We start from the raw sequence: 20,030 nt of genomic DNA, 5'->3' as shown, positions 1-20,030 counted from the left end.
CCCTGTGCACAACAGGGCAGCAGCTTCCAGCCGCCCACCAGCCCCCCGTGTCTGCTGCACTGCCTCGTTCCCCTCATCACGCTTTTAACCAGCCATCTTCTGCCTGCCCCTGCCCTCCCTGCCGGGGATGGATGCAGGCCCTCCCTGGTCCCTGCTTCCTGCTGCAGGCACAGCAAGCCCCCCATCCCAGCAGTGGAGCAGCACAGGGATCAGCCCCAGGGCACTGGGATCTGCATCTGTGCACCAGGACCTGCAGTAACCGACACAGGCACTGGCTCCTGCTGGAGCTCTGCTCCAGGACAGGCTGGTGGAGTAGGTACGGCACAAGACACTCCAAAAGAGGACAGGCTGCAGCTGAAGGTCCACAGGAGGTTCCAGAGCTCCCTTTGTGCTCCAGCTCTGCCCTTGAGGGTCACAGGCAAAGGCTCAGCCCTGGACCAGGCCCCTCGTGCTGTACGGAGGTCAAAATAAAACACCCACCACCCCCCGGCAAACAAAAGAGGAAGAAGGGAAAAGGCAGCTTCCAGTCATGTTCTCATTTATTAAGGTCTATGCCAGCCTCAGGAGAAAGCTCTTCCTGGAAGTAAACAGAGCAGGCGGCCGCATCTATAATGAATAAATTTATTGTCTTACAAAAATCATTGTCTAGAAATATGGGTATACAAGAAAACAAGATATTTGCAGTCAGATGCCTGGTGGTCAACAGCCAGTTTGATTAAAAATATCCAAACACACACAACAAAACCTTTGCGACAGATGTTAAAGCTTTTAACCCAAAAAGGAAATCCGTGTTTTCTGAGCATGTGGCAGAGGAAGTTTCCTACTTAACACTGATTCATCACCACTAATATCAATAATACCACTGGGGCTAGAGAGGTACATGATATGAAGCACAGTCAAAATTAATACATTAAATCATTGTTATATAGGCAAATTATATCTGTAACATTGTCTTAGTACTGTAGTGTCTAAGGCACTTTCTGTAATGTCAGTTTTTCAGCTATTTCAACAAAAAACGCTAACTACTCGCCGTAATACTGTTCAAAATAAAAAAAAAAACAAACCAAAAACAACAAACCAACAAGAACAACGGAAAAGGATTCACATCCACTGGCATGTTAACTCGCAGGCAGGCAACGCCCCTCGCCGAGCCGCGGGAGCACGGACAGGCTCCACCAGCCCCATGCCCGCGGCTCCGGCTGGCAGCGCCCGTGCCCCCACACCCGGCTGGCTGCGGCGCCGCCACCTCAGCCTCACCCCAGTGCAGCCGCTCGGCTCCGCGTCCCGAAGACGACTCGCTCGGCCATAAATTAATAAGTTATTTTGCCCGTGCTGTGCTGCTTGTGCCCCACTGGTGTTACACGAGCCCTGGTCTGCGTGCGGGTCTGGCGGGCGCGGCGACAGCCGGTCTGTACGGGTGAGCGGCGGCGCTGCTGTTCCGGCTTTGCCTGTGCTGCAGGAACACTAACGGATGAAGCAGGAGCTGAGAACACTTCAAAATGGGATTGCAGGTTAAAAACGGACACTACTCACTCATCCCTACACTTCCCTCTAGCGCTTCCCAAGGCCTTTTCACAGTTGGCTCGCCGGCTGTGGCCGATCACAGCAATTGGGAGAAAAGAAAGACGCAGGTGCGGTTTGGTCTCCAATGATCCAACAGACTCAACACGGCCAAGGGCCATCTGAGCACAGAAGAAATGGAAGGATGTTGTCGTACAACAAAGCATGCATAGTCATGACAACGGGCCTGTCCCAACCACCTACCCTCTGGGAATGGAGTTTCTGTATTGATTCAAAAAAAAAAAAAGTTTCATCCTTCACATGATGCTTTATAAAATGGCTTTACAATGAGTATCTGGAAAATAGATGCACTGAACAGAGACGATCCCATTTGTTTACTACATATAAAAAAGCAGTTGTACCTACATGGGAAGCAGGGAACGGTATGGTGAGGCTGGAGAGCCTTAAGACATCGTTGACCTATGACAAGTGACCTTGTAGCGTGCCGACGTTCCGTAAGGCAGATTGAGGGCCACAAGGCAGTTGGGTGGTCAGGAAAGTTCCTCCTCCTCCTGCTGACTGTCGTGACAAGGTCTCTGCATGCAAACGGTGTGAGGGGCTCTACTCGGCGGGGGCCGCCGGCGCTTCGTTCACGTCGCTGCCTTTGCTCTCCGCGTCGTCGTCCGAGAGCTCCAGAGAGGCCCCTTCGATGTGCAGCTGACGCCTCCCGGATCGGCTGGAGGAGAAGGTGATGGGGCCGCCCCTCCTGTGAACCAGCAGCAGACGGTGGGCGCTGTGGGCCACCTCTCGCTCACAGCCCAGCCCCGGCTGGGGGCTGCCCTCAGCAGAGCTGCCTGCTGGACCGCGGGAACAACGCGGCAGCTCAGCACCGGCCGCCCCCGGGGCGAGATTCACACCCCCCCTCGGAGCACGGAGCCACACGCTGTGCACAACCCGCTCTGGCACCCCCTGTTCCTGCCTCGTTTATCCATCACCTTTACTGGCAAGTCCCAATAACTTCAACCACTGTCTGCACAAGCGCCAAGCGCGGACCAAGCACTAACCAGAGTGGGTTCCCTAAAAACCACGACTGCTGGTTTGTGAGGCGCTGCGCTGCGCCCTCCGGCCATTCCCCCGATCCAGCCAGCTCAGCCTCTCCGTACCTTTCCAGACAGTTTGTTCTGCACCAGCCTCACCTTCACTGACTCCCACCTGTTCTCCATACAGACCTTCATCTCAGAGCTCGGCTCGCAAGGACAGTGCCGAAACACTCCCACCAGGGCAGGGCAGGAAAAAAGGGATCAGTACCAGCCACTGGAAAAGGATGACTGAGCCGTCCCCTCTGTCACATGAACCTGCCCATGTGAGCTCTGCAGAGTTCAGGCTCAAGAGTTGTCAGGAACATCCCTGCTGTCCGGCAGCTCCCTGGTTACCACCATCAGGCTCAGTCAGTGGTTCCCAGCAGGCTCCAGTTTGACCCATCCCCTAATGTCAGCAGCTCTGTTTCTGCAGAGCCACAGCCGGATGCTCCCCAAGGATGCGCTACGGAGACTGTGGGCACACAAGGGCTTCGATGAACCTTTGCCCGCTGCTGCTGGCACCACTTACCTTAGCCTGTTCTTCAGGGTGCTGACCTCGCGGCTCAGACCCTCGTTGGCCTCCGTGGCATCGTCCAGCTCGCGCTGAAGTTTACGCCGGGAAGCATTTGCACGTGTGGCTTCTTCTTCAGCCTCCTCCAGCTGCCGTTTGAGCTGCTTCATCCTGGCATTTGCCTTTTCCATCTAAAATACAACAGCAGGTAGTCAGGATCAGGCTCAGCAGCTGCAACCCCACGATCTGGGAGGTCAGAGAGGTTCACTAAAACCCTGTCCTCCCCGACCACCCCGGCTGGAGATGAACCATCAGCCTCACTGCAGGCTCCAGCGTGGACTCCTGGAAAGAGTGCAGAGCTCCTGGGCTGGGACATCAGGGCACGCTAACGGCCCATCCCCAGAGCTAACACAGGGGGGCTTTGGCTGCTGGGACCTACTTCAGCGGTTTAGTGATCAAAACGGGGGGAGGCTTCCTCAAATGTTTTCATTCAAATGCTTCTCAACAAGCCTCTTCTACTCAAAGTTTGGGTTTGCCTTTTCTGAGAAACAAGCCTCAGAAGCTAAGCCTCTCCACCTACCTGCTCCTTGTACTGGTCTGCATGTCGACGCTCGTCCTCCACCTGCATGAAGACTTCCTTCAATTTCTTCTCTGTACGACGCACCAATTTGTTAGCAGCTGCTCTTTCCCTAGAATAACCAAAAGCCATCATTTCTCCCAGTACTTGAAGGCCAGGAACACAAGACCTGTCCTTTCCAACCGGCTCTCGCCTCATTGTCTAGCTGACACTCGAGTCCTCTCAACACATCTGCCACCATCGACAGAACCAACAGAGTTTTGGGGTGCTGGTGGTTGGCTGAGATGCAGCTTTGAACGTGTAAAGTCTTAGCACTGGCACAGTATGAGTACGGTACGCAGGCTAAAAAGAGGGATAAGAAGGTGCTTCTTCACAATGGGATTGAACAGAGCAGCTTTAAGCTCTTGCTAACCAGTAACACAGGCCTTCCACAGCACCAAAAGCACAGAAAGAACAGAGATAAGACAGCCCACCTTCAGATCCCGGGAGGAACTAGCAAAAAAAAAATTGGAGGACCAGGATGGAAAGGACAGACAGGAAGAGCTCACTGCAGAAAGACTTCTACAGAGCACAGGATTGATCTCAACTGGCTTAAGCTGTCATGCCTAAGATGTTCAACTTGCTTCCTCTAACCAAAGAGACCGGGTGTCTCAAGGGGATGTTTTATCTTGTCTCTGGAAACTTCTGCAGCACCCTGTTGATCCCAGGGCCACCAGTCAACATGTTCACCTGGTTACCTTCCAGAGCTATTTCAGCAGGTCAAGTTCCAGAGCAAGTAGGTTCTGAAACTTTCCATCCCGGTTACTTTACAGCTGTCTTGCTAAAGTGTCCCCTCAACAGCAGGTTTCCAGATAATTACACCCAATTCCTGTGCTGTCGGCTCACACCTCAGCCCTACACGAACTCAAGGCATGGAGGCTGTGGACACTCCACCGACACAGCAAACACAGGCACACACATTTCTTCCTTACTTGGCTTCCTGCTCAAGCTGTTCTTCTAGCTGCGCAATCTTGGCTTCTAGAGTAGAAATTGTTGCCTTGAACTTGGACTTCACAGATCCCTCCAGTTCCTGCAGCTTGGCTTTCAGCTCTTTGTTCTGCCTTTCCAGCTGCTGCCGTGCATTTTCACTCTTCTGGGCAGCACTCCGCTCCCCGGCTAGCTCGGAATTCAGCGTGTCCACCTTGCGGAGGAGAAGAACACAAGATCATTTGGTGCCTCCTCTTAACTGCACGCTGAAACACAAACTGCTCAACAGCATTGCCAACAACAGGTTCACCTGCAGCGTGGTCTTTCGGAACCGCTCATTGAGAAGCTCCATGTTGCTCTGCTCTTCCTCCAGCTCTTCCTCCAGCTGTGCAATACGAGCTTCCAGCCGGCGCTTCTCGTCCAGCAGCGCTGACCTACACAGGAAGCATTTGGGTCAGGACATGTCCAGGTCTGACACAAAGCAACAGGTTAGTTTGCTTCTGATACTTCAGGCATTGCAAACTGTCACGAGAAGCTACTGTGTAAGCACTTCTCCTCGTAACGACAACGAATTTTTCATCAGGAAGACAGGTCAATTCAGAGTCTGCACGCAGACTGCCGAGAACCACAGCTGCTGGTGCCTGAAGTTCTTCAGATGCACAATTAACACATTTGGTGACTCACTTTCCTGAAGCACTGTTTGCAATCTCATCAGCCAGCTCATCCCTTTCTTGCTCGGCATGACGACGGGCTCTTTCAGACGCAGCAAACTCCTGTAAAGATTTAGGAAGAGATTCATTACAGCATTAGGAATCTCGAGACTCCTGCAAACAGTTTAGCCTTCTAATAACTTCTGGGAGATGCTGTGAAGTGTGATATCCCTGAGGTCTTTTAACAGATAAGCAGAAGCAACAGCTGTAGAAGCTAGCAGGACACATCATCTTGATATTTCCCCTCCTTAACTGCCATATGACTACAACAGATTTACTTCTTGTCCCTCAAGTGTTCCTTGCACAAAGTTAAGGAAAAAAAAACAAACAACTGTGAATATCAGTAACATTCAAGCCCTAAACAGCAGGAGAAAACCGTTCTGTCACATGCTCTAACACACACGCCGTGTAAAGTGGGCATCAAATGAAGCAATTTTTTTAGGTTCTTACAGAGTACATAGCACGGATGCAAAGTAGAGAAAACAAAATCTTTACACAATCCTACAAACAGCACTGAGTCTCACAAAACTGTATTAAGCGATAGAAACACCCAGGCGCTTGCTAAGGAGGACAGTTAAATGCACTGCAAGTGCAAGACTGACAAGTCTGAAGTTCTCAAAAGAACGACATGGAGAAGCTCTAGTGAGTCGCAGGTTATCTGTAAAGGCTCAGACAGTAAGTGTAGGGAAATCCAGGTGATTGCTTCAAACTTTGGCCTGCAGCTAACACAAGACAAGAAAAGAAGAGGCAGTTTCTCACATAAGGCAATTCTGCTGATGTTTGACCTTGTAGCAGATGAAGGTAATAATGGGAGATAACCTCATGGAGTTCAACAAGGCCAAGTGCAAGGTCCTGAACGTGGGTCAGGGCAATCCCAAGCACAAGTACAGGCTGGGCTGAGAATGGATTGAGAGCAGCCCTGAGGAGAAGGACTTGGGAGTGCTGGTGGATGAGAAGCTCAACATGAGCCGGCACCGTGCGCTGGCAGCCCAGAAAGCCAACCGTGTCCTGGGCTGCATCCAAAGCAGCGTGGGCAGCAGGGCGAGGGAGGGGATTCTGCCCCTCTGCTCTGCTCTCCTGAGACCCCCCTGCAGTGCTGCGTTCAGCTCTGGGGGCCCCAACATCAGAAGGACATGGAGCTGCTGGAGTGGGTCCAGAGGAGGCCACCAAGATGATCCAAGGGCTGGAGCACCTCTGCTATGGAGACAGGCTGAGAGAGTTGAGGCTGTTCAGCCTGGAGAAGAGAAGGCTCCAGGGAGACCTTCCAGCAGCCTTCCAGTACCTAAAAGGGCTACAGGAAAGCTGGAGAGGGGCTTTGGACAAGGGCATGTAGTGACAGGACACGGGGCAATGGCTTTGAACTGAAAGAGGGGAGATTTCGATTAGATCTAAGGAAGAAATTTTTTACATTGAGGGTGGTGAGGCACTGGCACAGGTTTCCCAGAGAAGTTGTAGATGCCCCATCCCTGGCAGTGTTCAAGGCCAGGTTGGATGGGGCTTTGGGCAACCTGGTGTAGTGGAGGGTGTCCCTGCCCATGGCAGGGGGGTTGGAACTGGATGATCTTTGAGGTCCCTTCCAACACAGAATCATGGAATGGTTTGAAAGTGATACGTAGCAAGACTTAGAGCTCTTGCATGAATTGCCAACACAAGGGAACACGTGCCCATAAGAGAAAGGGATGAGGCCCTACGATGGCAGAGTGATAAACCTCCATAGACTTAAATGGTCCACTGAGGTACTGGAGAGATTGTTAGGATTTTATATATTTCCAAGGATCAATTTTAGTACTGACACCGTGCACCACACCTTCCAGAGGCTCTTGAACCACCTTGCAAATTTCAGCAAGGCCTCAAATCTGTTTAAGCAATAGTAAAGCTCTTCTGCTCCCCAGGCAGAGAAATGAAGTCCAGACTACTGGAATGATTCCTACAAAGCTGTAAGGAGCTCACTAGTGACCTGGGGCAGGGGGAAGAGAAAGATCTCCACGCTCCCATTTCTCTGTTCAACTCACTAGATTGCTTTTTACTGGTTTTTTTTTTGTTTGTTTTTTTACTCTCTGCTCTTCCCCATCATCTAGTACGAGAAAAATTTCTTGGATTTCAATCTCACCTCTTGGAGCTGGAGTATTTCTGCTTCAAGACTTTTGAGCTTCTTTTCACTCTCTTTGGACTGTGCAAAGATCTCATCTCTGGATGCACGGGCTTCTTCCAGCTCCCGCTGGTAGTCTTTCATCTGAGCCTGCAGTTGGAAAGCACAGGAATGAATGAGCCACGATACAGTAGGACAACTATGAGATTTATTAGTAGCTCTGAAGCATTTTGGCCCTTAAAAGGTAAGACCTTCCTCCCAAAATGGCTTTATTCCACTTAAATAGATTTTCAGTTCTTATTTTCATGGTAAAACTTGATTTTCTCATCTTTCCATCACTTATTCCTCATCAGAAACATCCATTATAAGACTCCACTTCATTTACCACTATACTTCTTGTAGGAAAAAACGCTCTAGTAGAGAGCTGCTCAATTACATTTATCGTGAAACTTGTAGAGAGGTAATGCTCTTAGAATTGATTTGGGAAAAGATAAATCTATTCACTCCAATTGACTGATAAAACCTGCTACAAACACATGAGAAGCTCAGTGTAGAAGTAACACAATTCACCACTCTGCACGTGTAATGCAGAAGCACACGTTCCTCCTTCCCTTAAGACATTAACACAGCCTGACATCTCAATTCACACAGGTTTGACTTGAGATGCTAAAAAAAGAGTAATAAAGTTGGAGAAATTGCACTGAAGTTGTACCTGCAGCTTTAGAACACCACCAGTCAGGAGACCACTTACCTCAGGTGCTTGTATGAAGGTGTACAGACAGCAGGTGTGGACTCTGTAGCTGACTTTGGCAAAACTGAACCCTGCTAAACGTTGAATATTTTTCTGGGAACGGGTAATAAATCCTTGACAAAAACCCAAGTATTGGGTTTTTCTGGCCAAACTAAAAAGAATGGGCATCTTGGAGCTTTTTAAAAGCAACTAAAATTTACTCCTCCTTTTCCTCTGGAGCATTTTTGGCTGAAAATGCCTTAAAAAGTTCAACTGGAGGAAGCAGCAGTCAGCAAGAGCTGAGCTCAAATCAGTCAATTCAAAGATACGAACCACCATAAATTGCAGACATGCAGCCTGGAAAGGAGAGACAGCAGCTCAGCTGATCAGCTGTGCCTACCTGGAGCTTACGTAGCTGTTTGATTGCTTCGTCCCGAGCCTTGTTTGCAGCTTCTATCTGACTTTCCAGGTCTTTCAGATCCATCTCCATTTTCTTCTTGGCTGCCACAGCAAGAGCCTTCTGTTTGCGCTCATCTTCCAGCTCTGCCTCCAGCTCTCGCACCTGGGAAACGAAGGCATTTAGCAGGCTCAGTTCCAGGAACGGAGCAAACATGGGACCCTAAGGACATGGTTGATGAATCCAAAAGATCCAAAAGGCCTTTGCAGAATAGAATGAACATTACTGGACTGGAAGAGACTACGGAGTGCAAGTTACATGGGAAGAGACCGCAGATGGCAAAAACAAATCCACAAATTGGAAGCAGAGATCTCCGAACTGACAAAAAAGGAAAACAAAGACAATAACTCAGCGTCTGGAGCGTTTCCATTTCATCCTTCTGCTCCTGGGTGATCAGCCCCTTGCCCAGCACAGCCATCCACGTGCAGGGGTCGCTCTGGGGCACATGTTGCTGGTTCCGATTGAATCGCTAAGAGGAAAACGAGACATAGGATCACCTCGTTTTCTCCAGACAAAAAATGAAACCACTCTCTTTGAAAGAGCCGTGCTGTTAGCATTTCCACACCAACCTTTTTTCAGAACAGAACAGAAAAGCCAAGCCCCTAAGGAGCCAGCCAACACGAACCAAGGCAAACTCAGGCAAGAATAAAACTGAGCCAGGACTGGCACAGGTTGCCAACATGAAAGAACATATTTCATTTTGAATCGAGCCCCTCTCCTCACGGCAGGTCAAGAGCTCTTGTCCAGTGTGAGATACCAGCAATTCTGCACTGCAGTGAACCTCAAAGGCCTTCCAGGCCAATGCTTTTGCTTGGTTTTAACAGCTCTGTATGGGGGATTCTCAATAACTGCAAGTTTTTGTTTTCTTGTGATAAGTCTTGAAGTATTAGATATTTTTTTTTCTTAAAGCTTTAGAAACCCTAATTTAAAATCATCTTCTCTTACAAGCATGAAATTTTAAAGGCATTTCTTGAGAATTCTAGTAACACAAAACAGATCTGAAGAGACTCAAGTCCGGAAAACCTAGAATCTTTGCCACGATCTTCCTTTAGGAAACTCTCTTAATTACAGTCTCTCAGTCTGTGTCAGCATCCCTGGATTTGTTCCTGTACAGCAAACAGGGTGGGCTCGACACTCCCACGCAGCAACAGCCAAAGCTACTGGCCTGTTGAGTGCTGTCGGGGCAGGACACAGCTGAACTGGGGGACCAGCGGTATCATACTGACATTAACAGCTGACAGTGGCCAGTCCCCAGCAAGACCTGTTCCATTGTTTGTAAGGATCAGTGCTTGGGATTTCTCTAGGATAGGAGCTTTAAGCAAAGAGTTTTGTTCTTCTGGTAGCAAGTTATCACCAAAGCCACAGAGCTTTGGCAAAAAGTCACCACACCCTTCCCACTGTGAAGTACAATAAAACAGACATACTTGTTTAACCAGCATCCTCTTTTTCTCTTCGTTCTGTTCATCTCTGGCTTGCAGATCTCTCTCAAACTGGGCTTTCATAGCTTGCATGTTCACCTCCAAACGAAGCTTGGCATCTTCTGTGGCCTGCAGTTCATCTTCCAGTTCCTCAAGCTGAGTCCTCATCTCTTCAACCTGTTGCTCTAGAGTTCTCTTGGACTTCTCCAGTTCATGAACCTAAGCCAAAAACATTCATCAGACCCTCTCCTTCAGGTGTCTCAACACCAGCACAATATTATTTACAGCACAATAAGACATCACATGGACCGAGCGCGCTGTGTTTTGTGACGCTCTGAATGACAATGAATCAGAACAGGCAGAGCAGCACCTAAAAGCCCCAAGAGACCCCAACAAACATCCATGCAGATGACTGGAGAGACGAGATGTGCAACATCACAGAGAAAAAGTAGCAGTGACACAAGCTCTTAAATCTAGCGCAGGTGCGCGAGTCATTCGGCCTCTCCATGTCTTTACATTTTTTGAAGAGGACTGATATTAATAAAGATCACTCCCTTATCCTATTAATTCCTCCACAACTTTGAGTTATAAAATCAGCTTCAAAAAGTTCCATTTTTGTGTCAAATGTGCTTCTCCAGCCAGGGAGCTTTCCTGTGTTATCACCTTTGCAGTACACAACAAACCAGGGTGTGGGAACATACTTACGTTTTTGCCCACATCATCTTTAGAGCTCATTAAGTCTTCCATATCCGCACGCAACTGCTTGTTCTGTCTTTCAAATTCCTCCTTAGCTTCCAGGGCTTCTTCCAAAGCCCGAGCCAGAGACAGTGCTTTGGTTTCCTTCTCCCTTGCTTCTGCTTCAGCACGATCTCTTTCCTCTGCATATCTGGCAGAAATGTTCTTTTCTTCTGCCAGCATCTGAACACAAGAAATAAGGGATCCATCTCAAACGTTCTATAAACAGGTCCTTCCTGCCCCAGGTGTTTCAGCCAACAAAGTGGTTAATGCTCTATGTTTAACTGGCCTTCAGAAGCTGTCTAATCTCTCAATCTTGACCAAATGTGCTAGTAAGAAAACAGCTACAGCTACTCTGAGATGAGACAAGGAAAGCAAGCTGCTAATGAAGATTAAATAAGTTTTACATTATTTTAATCTTTCGGTCTTCACATCCTTTCTTAGTCTGTCTTGAGGGATTATGATAATACTCTTTTATTCCAATATAATTTCCTGTTTGTATATAAAGAGCTTATTACTTGGTCTAACAAGACTCAAAGCTGGCATTTAGCTCACTGAAATGGTAAAGTGACAAGTTGCTCTTAAAGGCCAAGCTGCTCACAAAAGACTTCTCAAGAACAACAACACTAGTCAGACCCTTCTCTACACAAGGCTGATACAAGCCGTAACAATAGAAACGAGATGTCATTTAAAAATGATGATAGGAAACCAGACTACCTGATCAAACTTCTTCTGCTTTTTCTCCAAGTTAGAAACAATCTGGCGCTGATGATCTAGATCTACCATCAAGTCATCCAGTTCTTGCTGCAGGCGATTCTTTGTCTTCTCCAGCTTGTCGTAAGCCATTGCCTTCTCCTCTAGACGTTGGCTCAAAGACTCCATGTCTTTCAATAATTTCTTCTTACCTTCCTCCAAGCCTTCAATGGTTCCCAAGTCGTCATCTACCTTTTTCTTAGCATCAGCCAACTGGAAGTTAATAAAAGAAAATAATTTTCCTTAGTGCAACACGAGAAGGAAAGAGAAGGTCTGAAATACAACCCCAGAAATAGATGTCATTCCTAGCTGAAGTACCACAGAAATTGAGAGCTAGCAGGATACTCAGTAGGGAAAGTCCTGCTCCTTGCAGTTAGTTGTACTTGTCATTACTGCAATGGAGAAAGACCACAGGAAGTTTTATTCCGAGATCTGGTGCAAGTTACATGACATTTTTCCGAGAGGTTTGGGACACCAATTCATCTCCCCTGGAACGTGTAGGCCTTTACAGAAGTTCTGCCATTTACAACAGCTTACCTGCGACTGCAAGGCGAGCATCTGTTTCTCCAAGTTCTTTCTGGCCTCCTCCTCTTCTTCCTGCTGTTCTTGCAGGTTGTTCTTCTCCTCTTCCAGCTGCCTAATCCTACTGCTCAGGTTGAGTTTCTGGCGGGTTTCTTCCTGAAGCAGCTCCTGTAACACAAGCAGGCATATTCAAAGTTCAGTTTGGTTCATGGTGTGGTAACTGTGGCCTTGGGCTGCCACCCTCCATTACTCTATATGGAATTTCAGGTTTGATTATTTTTCTCACAGCATTTTTGTACAAGGACATGCTTATGAAGACATCTGTGATTTGGATTTTGAAAAAGACACTGCACATTTATTTTGAGCACACTTAAACCTTTATAAAGCATGTTTCTGATCAGGGAACCCATGCCACTGCCTGTTCTAGAAGTTAATGGATGATACTTTTCCATCTTTAAAGGGATGAGCACAGAAGTCACCTTCAAAATTATTTTTCTTCTTTCAGGCAAGCATATAGAGCCCCTATTTTAAACCACCTGGGAAGAATATATAGCAGCAAATCCTGCACTGGCAGCATGCTTCCAAGTTCTGCTGCATTGCTTAAATACAAGGGTCAGTTTAAAGACAGGTGTAATTTGGCAGTGGAAACCTCTGTCTTAACAGAAACTAATGAAAGATGTCAACCACCATCTCCTCTCCCCCACCCTGTTCCTCACAGAGTCCTGAAATTGTGATTAACATTATTCAAGTGGTCACCATTACCATTTTTATACAGGGGGAAAAGAGTATATTTAAGTGATGAATAGATGCCTAAAGCTGCATTATTTAACTCATAAACAATGGTAGTTTTAAGAACTTAAGCTGTGAATAAAAGACAGGGTAGGGTGCCTTTCACATACCCCAAGGATCTTATTTCCATCAACATTCTACTTGGAGAGGTTTTCTTGAGTTAATACTTATCTCCCACAGAGACTAAGAAATAAGAGAACCTGAAAGGCTACAGTCTACCAAGTAGTGGATCTCAGATAATGAAAAACTGGCTCCATGTGTAACTGAACGGTCATTCTACATCGCATTTCACCAGACTTCAACGGGAAACAGAGCTTCTACCCGAGGGACTTTCCAAACCATGAATGAAAAAGTATTTTCTGCCATGCAGTTAGCATTTCAACGAGGAACAAAGCTTCAGTGCAAAGTTCAAGCTTCACTGCACACACACCTGGGTATCCTGGAGCTGAGATTCCAGACTAGCCGCATCCTTGGCAAACTTGATGCCTTTCTTCTCTGCTTCCTCCAGGAGACTTGAGACATTGTCCAACTCGTTCTGCAAAGCAAGCAGTCCAAAGGTAACGGCGTGCAGCTGACTCCCAGCCTACGTCTCACTGGGAGCTGCAACTGCCGAACACAAAACCTCAGCAGATTCCAGGTATGGTCAAAACAACAATAGATCCCAGTACAGAGATGCGACAAGCTAAAAATACCGAAGCTTGGTTAGAAACTTGAAGTTAGATGTCAACCTTAAATTTAAGGATATAACATAACAAGAGTTAGGCATGCTTTTTAGCAGAGCAAGTCATTCCACTGTCTGCGTTCGTACTTAAATGCTATTTTTAATTATAGGATCCTATATTTTACAGGACCACTCATTCAGGGATTATCAGGGTGGCAGCCAGGTATGTTTGAAGCATCACTGCAAGATAAAAAGGTGACTGCCAGGTGCTGAATCTTGTTATTTTAGGCTACACTACTTGTATATACAGTGAGAGGCTGAGCTTCCCCCTAGGAGAACTGGGCCATTCCCCTTTTGAAGCACTTTAGCTTGATTTAAACCACAACAATGAGTCCTTTAGGTGAAAGTCCTGCATTTTGTCTGTTTCCTCCATTTCCTAGAAGAATAGGCCTTTACTTGCAATCCCTATCTGTCAAGCTCCCACCTTTGAAGCACAAAAGGAAACCTCAACACCTACAAACGAGTCAGCCCCATCTACTCAATTCCATTACCAAGCCAGAAACCTGCAGGCCAGCTGGCAGCAGAGCCTCCTACTGGATTTGGTCTCCAGGATAGGAAACCACTTAAAATATAATTCTCACATAGCCCAAAAAGTTCAGGATTAATGTCATGGCTGTCCAGCTATCTCCACCTGAGGCATATTAACACTTTAAGGGCCCTCAAGTATATAAGTGCATGACTGAGATCACCTCCCACATCAACTCCAGACTCGGTTCCTGTAGACCCAGCTGCATCTTTGAAAGTAATTTCTCCTGTTCATTTCTGGATATGGTTAAGGCTTTTACTTTCCTGTGTGTTTTCCAGCAGTTTAGGACTTCCATACAGCCTTACCTGCAGCTTGTTGGCTTTCTCCGCCAGTTCCACCCTCAGTCTTTCTCCTTCTGTGACCTTAGCGGTCAACTCTTGTACCTGAGCATCAAGCTTCTTCCTCTTATGTTCAGATTCTGCCTTGACCTGCTGCAGTACCTTCACTTCACAGGCTAACTCCTTGTTGTCAGACTCTAGGCCTTGCTTGTTTTTTTCAAGATTTGCTTTGAACTAGAAAAAAAAAAAAAAAAAGGAAAGAAGTTCAACACTGTTACATATAAATAAATTATTCAGCTCAGCAAATCAGGTTTACAAGTTCAAAGATAAAAGAAGTGCTCAGCAAGTTTTGGGTAGGGGCTGTTTAAAATGCTGCCGTGCCACAATCTGTGTGTGTTAGCCAAAGACTCAGTTAATGCAAGTTATTCCACTCTCAGATATCCCAGGTAATGGAGAGGACCAGAAGATACTTCCATGAATTCAACGAGATCCGGGATGTCAGTGCTGTAAAATGACTGTTTGAGTAGCACTGTAAGTAGGGAGGAATGTGCCCATTAACAGATCAGCATGGCTCATCTCACAGAAATAAAAGGAAATGTATCAACTGAAGCTGCCCTGATTTTAGTAGGCATAGCAGCCTGGAAGTGCACAACAAAGCACTTTTCATCACTGCGTTGACATTTGTCAAAGATGCCAATTACTACTTTTTTAAAAAGATAAGGGATGTTTAAGTGCCACTCTTACTGTATCACCAGAACTGACATCATCTTATCACAGGACCTTTGTTTCAAATTGCAGAGTATTTCTCCATCTTTTCATGCTCTTATTGAGAACATTCAGTGGATAGGAGCAGAAGAATGCAGAGAGATCTTCAGGTGAATAAACTGTGATTTCCATCAGCTTTAACTACTATGTTTCCACTTAGTTTAAAATACTAAGGAAGCTTGTGAAGTATTTGCCTAGAGAGGTGGTGGATGCTCCATCCCTGGAGACGTTCAAGGCCAGGTTGGATGAGGCCCTGAGCAACCTGATCTAGTTGGAGATATCCCTGTTCCTTGCAGGGGGGTTGGACTAGATGACCTTTGAAGGTCCCTTCCAGCCCTAACCATTCTATGATTCTATGATTCTATTCCCTACATAAAAATATTACTACAGTATATGAACTGTCCACATATACATGTGTGAATGACCAAAACTATAACTTCACAAACTAAAGATACTTTTTCTTTTTGGCCGCATTGGAATAATTCTACTTTTGGAACAAGACACTCAAGCTACACTAGTAGGAACCAGGTGTGCCTCCTCCTGCCTGCTCTGGTGGTGGTGACCAGAGGACACGACACAGCTGTGCAAATTGGTAAGATACTCCACAGACATCTAGCACTGGAGACCCCAGTACAAGCATGAAGTTAAGAGTGGCTGGAAGAACTTTTACACTACCTGCACTCACCGTTCGTTATTTGCGAGTGCTGATGTTACAGGTACCTCATTTGGAAGCATTTTGCAGTTCACTCATGCAGAAAACTGCTTTTCACCAAATAAGCACGTGGACTGCTGGAGAATTCCTACAGGAGTACTACATGATTCATCTCTAGGTGCACCATTTCCAAGTCTAATGAACGCTTTTCAGACAGATGCCAACTGTCTAATAGTTGCTGTGTTTTCAAACCAGCATGACATATTGGATTGGATGGCAATAGTTGTGCATGTAGAGAGGACAACTTAGCTCTGCAGATATCAGTGGAAGGGACCACAACACTTATGGTGCTCATAAAAAGTCCTGAAGCAGAGAAGTGTGTTTCTATAATTCATTTTCTTCTCACCCTTTTGGCCTGTTCCAGTTGTTCAGAGAGCTCTTCCAGGGCAGTAGCATGCCTCTGCCTGATCTCCTGGATCTGTGCTTCATGGTTTTTGGTTTCCTCTTCAATTGCTTTCTTCAGTTCAGCCACCTCCTGCTCACGCTTTGTCCTAGAGGAAGCATCAAGGGTTATCAAAAATCAACATTTTAGTCTTTTGTAAATGAAAGGTGAATGTTAATGGCACCTTCTTACACAGGCATATGATCCTACCTCAGCTCTTGCTGTGCTGCAGTGGTATCCAAGGTATCTTCCAGTTCAGTTTTTAAAGCCTCCAACTCTTCACTTAAATCTCTTTTTTGCTTTTCTGCCTTGTTGCGTGACGCCTTCTCAGATTCAAGATCCTCCTGAAGTTCTGCAATTTGAGCCTGCAACTCTCTTATCACTTTCAGTGCGTTGTTTTTCTGAACTGCTTCTTCATCCCCTCTGTTAAATAGAGGCACAACATTAATGATATTTCATAGCTTCAGATCTATTCTCATAAATCTAGCGTTATTTAAATTAGGTACATAAACAGTATCTTAACTTTTCCACTAGAATAAAACAGACTTTCTAAAACTTCATAGATAGAAAACCACTACTGTTATTCTCAAGACCCTGACATGCCCTGGGTATTACAGATGCACTATCAGAATGATCAAGCTTTCAAGTTTACATTCAAGTATTCCAATTTTGTAGATCTCCACACTGTCCCAAAAATGCACCATGTGTAGAATTTTCTCTCCCTGCAAAATTATAGATCATTACTCAAAACCCACAAACAGTGTTTAGCTTTTATCACAACGCGTGACTGCAAGACTACCATGCAAGTCGTGCCCAATCATTAACAGGAGTCTATTAAAGCAGCTCACTGAGAATTACACTTTTTCCCTCCTGAGGCTGAACTCTGAGACTAAAAAAAACCTTCCAGAGCCCAAACACTGTTATACCCTGATGAAACTTTCTGCAGCTTTGTAGAGCAAGGATGCTGATAAAATACTTTTTTTGCCATGCCTACACACAGCACAGGTGTCTAGAGATGCTCTACTACAAATGTGAACTGGCTTCTGGCTTTAACATTCCCAGTTCCAATATGTTTGCAGCTGCTGAAATTCCATCTGGGAAAGGAGGTTTCTACCACGCTTCTGTAGTCGTAAGTACCATCGTGCTCTGACCTAGCAAGAGCAGCCTGCAGTTCTTCCTCCTTCTTGGCCAGCTGGATCTTCAGTTCTTCAATCTGGGCTTGCAGCTCAGCTATTTGGTCCTGTAGGTCTGTTGTTTCACCATCAAGTTTTCTTTTAGCTTTTTCTAATTCTTGACGGGTCTTCTCCTCCTTTTTTAAGCGCTCTAAGGAAGCAAAGAATTATATTTATACACAATTTTTTCTCTTGTCATTCTCAGAAGGTTCAGAGGCAGGGCCATGGGGTGGCACGAAGGGTGGAAAGTTTAATTTATACTATGTCAGTTCTTTCTCCAGTCTGCAGCTGAAGTCTGACTGGGAAATGTGAAATAGCAAAGTAGAACTGTGTGATTTAGACAGAAAGTCAAGAAAAAGTCAATGACTGAGGAAAAAATTTGAAATAAGGGAACAGAAACATAACCTTATCTTGATGGAAAATAAGGAGTGGGATCTAACAGGAGAGCAGTTTGAGCTGCCAGGCCAGGTAACCATAGGCACCACGATTCAAAAATTAATATCAACTACAGATTGGAAAAAATGATGCCTTGCATAGTTGTGGAAGGGCTAGGCTAGACTCCAGAAGACCTACTGGAAAATAGTATAGCTTAAAGAAAACTTGGATAAATTATTTTTGCAAGTCTCTGTGCCACTAACTCACATCCCATTGATATTTAGCAAGACTTTGCAACCCTGATAGCTTCCAGCAATTTACTTGTGTGGCCAAGACACTCCTGCCCTAAGGTATTTCTTTGTGAAAACCACCCAGCTATCAGTGCCACAGCAATGGAACACAGTTAGTTGATCTGCCTCTTGTCTGATTAAGATAGTTTCTGGCTCATTGTTTCCAGGTAGCTAATGACCAGGTATGTAAATATATTGAAGTCACAGGAAGGTTTTGCTTAGCATGGCATCAGCACAACTCCAAATGCATTAGCATAAACGTGCTAGACTTGCTCAATCCTTTGAGTCTTCAGTGCAGAGATTTCTCTCACTCTTCCTATGCCTGCTATGGGATTAGGACATCACCTTCCACGTGGAAAGGGAGCCATGTTCAGGAATCATCATCTTATTTGGATTTTCCAGACAATCTAAAGTAACACTGTTTTTCTCTAAACAGTTCCTCATTCAAACAAGAAATAGCACGTTTCTCTCTGGTTTTACATTGTATTAGTGGTAAGTGACAGTTAGAATAGTGTCATAGACCCAATTTTGTAATTTAAAAGTTCATAGTAAAGTAAGATTATTTTTTTGTTGTTGTTCCAAATATGAGTGCCTAGCAGTGCCAAGACCCTCACAGAGAGACCTTAATGGCTTCTTGAATCATCTCCAAGTGTAAATATCATTTTACTGGGCTTCACTAGCCAAGACATTGCATGCCTTATATTCAAGCTTTAATTTCCATTTTTAAGGTCATCAGCCTTGGAACAGTACCATAACCAAACACATCTGTCAAGTATCTTCAGAAACACTAGTCTTGATTTAACCATTATTTTCCAGTGAGTAAAGCTTACTTACGCCCATCTACAGGTCTCTGAATATGATTTTTAAAGAAAAGGTACATCAATCATCTTCTATCCCTACGAGTTCAATACCTTCCTATACAGACGAGATTAAACTTTGGTATTCTTTCATAAGCACATCAGTTTTAAAATACATAGGACAGGCCATAAAACAGTAAGTGAAAAAACTATTTCCAAATTAGGGCACAGAGAGCAGCTTTGCCTTATATTTTCCAACTTTGACTTGGCAGTTTATTAATGTTGCACAATAACTATTTAGAGTGATAAGTAATTTAAAAAAACATAAAATCAAGAAAGGTTACATATAGGGCTAGCTTAGCCTGGGATAACAGGCAAAACAATCAAAAATAAATGGCCAAAGAAATGGAACCATTTTAGATAAACAAAGCATTAAGCAAAAAAAAAAATAATAATCAGACTTGCTTATTCAAAAAATATTGAAAGTCTAATGAATGCCTACTAACACTCTTCCAGAAATGCGTTGTTCTAATGTGTTATTATGGAAAAGTGTGGCAACTTCCAAAAGAGACAGATGTTTTACCTTGTTTCCAAGGGATGCATGCAACAACATGAATTTCTGAGTGCGTCTGTAAGTGAAATGCATTCTCAAAACTGAAAACTAACAAGTTAAACATGAGAAAGACCAAACAGTCAGCTGCAACAAGTCTTGCAAGCAACATGAGTTTCTTTCATGATTTAGATCAAAATCACAGCTATTAAGGTATCCACATAAAAGGTTACACTTAGACTGGACCAGACACTGCATCCATTGTAATAAGTGATCCATTCCCTTCTGCCACCATGTCCGAGCTGCTAACAGGCAAATGTAGTAAGGACAAACCTTCCAAATCAGTGATCATCATTTCCTGCTTGTTCTTGAGTTTGGCCAAGTTTTTGGCCTTTTCTTCTTCTTCAGCCAGCTGAGAAGTACATTCAGCAATTCGATCCTCCATCAGCTTCTTTTCCTAGGTAGGAGAAAGAGGAGGAAGAACAACTTCTGAAACACAATTTGAAGAGTCGTTAAGTAGCACAAATAACTGAACATACAAAGTATGTATAGAGGTCTCACGCAGCATATATAATACAGATTTTATTTCAACTGACTGATCTGTCAATATTAAGGATCAACTGGAA

General features: G+C 45.3%; 1 protein-coding gene across 3 annotated transcripts in view; it reads right to left on the bottom strand.

Moving 5' to 3' along the window:
* Positions 1 to 2,121: 2,121 nt before the first annotated feature.
* MYH10 (myosin heavy chain 10) overlaps positions 2,122 to 20,030 on the bottom strand; it is a 104,384-nt gene continuing 86,475 nt past the window's right edge. For all 3 annotated transcript variants that reach the window (XM_086623964.1, XM_086623965.1, XM_086623966.1), the window contains 18 exons: positions 19,738 to 19,861; positions 17,372 to 17,543; positions 16,431 to 16,643; positions 16,185 to 16,329; positions 14,389 to 14,595; positions 13,267 to 13,371; positions 12,063 to 12,215; positions 11,490 to 11,738; positions 10,743 to 10,955; positions 10,044 to 10,256; positions 8,563 to 8,724; positions 7,454 to 7,582; positions 5,318 to 5,406; positions 4,944 to 5,067; positions 4,639 to 4,847; positions 3,671 to 3,779; positions 3,109 to 3,281; positions 2,122 to 2,266 (listed from right to left, as the gene is read on the bottom strand). In XM_086623964.1, the coding sequence (XP_086480090.1) occupies positions 2,122 to 2,266; positions 3,109 to 3,281; positions 3,671 to 3,779; positions 4,639 to 4,847; positions 4,944 to 5,067; positions 5,318 to 5,406; positions 7,454 to 7,582; positions 8,563 to 8,724; positions 10,044 to 10,256; positions 10,743 to 10,955; positions 11,490 to 11,738; positions 12,063 to 12,215; positions 13,267 to 13,371; positions 14,389 to 14,595; positions 16,185 to 16,329; positions 16,431 to 16,643; positions 17,372 to 17,543; positions 19,738 to 19,861 (2,934 nt within the window). The remainder of the gene's footprint in view (positions 2,267 to 3,108; positions 3,282 to 3,670; positions 3,780 to 4,638; positions 4,848 to 4,943; positions 5,068 to 5,317; positions 5,407 to 7,453; positions 7,583 to 8,562; positions 8,725 to 10,043; positions 10,257 to 10,742; positions 10,956 to 11,489; positions 11,739 to 12,062; positions 12,216 to 13,266; positions 13,372 to 14,388; positions 14,596 to 16,184; positions 16,330 to 16,430; positions 16,644 to 17,371; positions 17,544 to 19,737; positions 19,862 to 20,030) is intronic.

The sequence above is a fragment of the Tauraco erythrolophus genome, chromosome 20 (genome assembly GCF_009769465.1).
Source record: "Tauraco erythrolophus isolate bTauEry1 chromosome 20, bTauEry1.pri, whole genome shotgun sequence".
Lineage (NCBI taxonomy): Eukaryota > Metazoa > Chordata > Aves > Musophagiformes > Musophagidae > Tauraco > Tauraco erythrolophus.
This window is presented reverse-complemented; position numbering and strand designations above follow the sequence as displayed.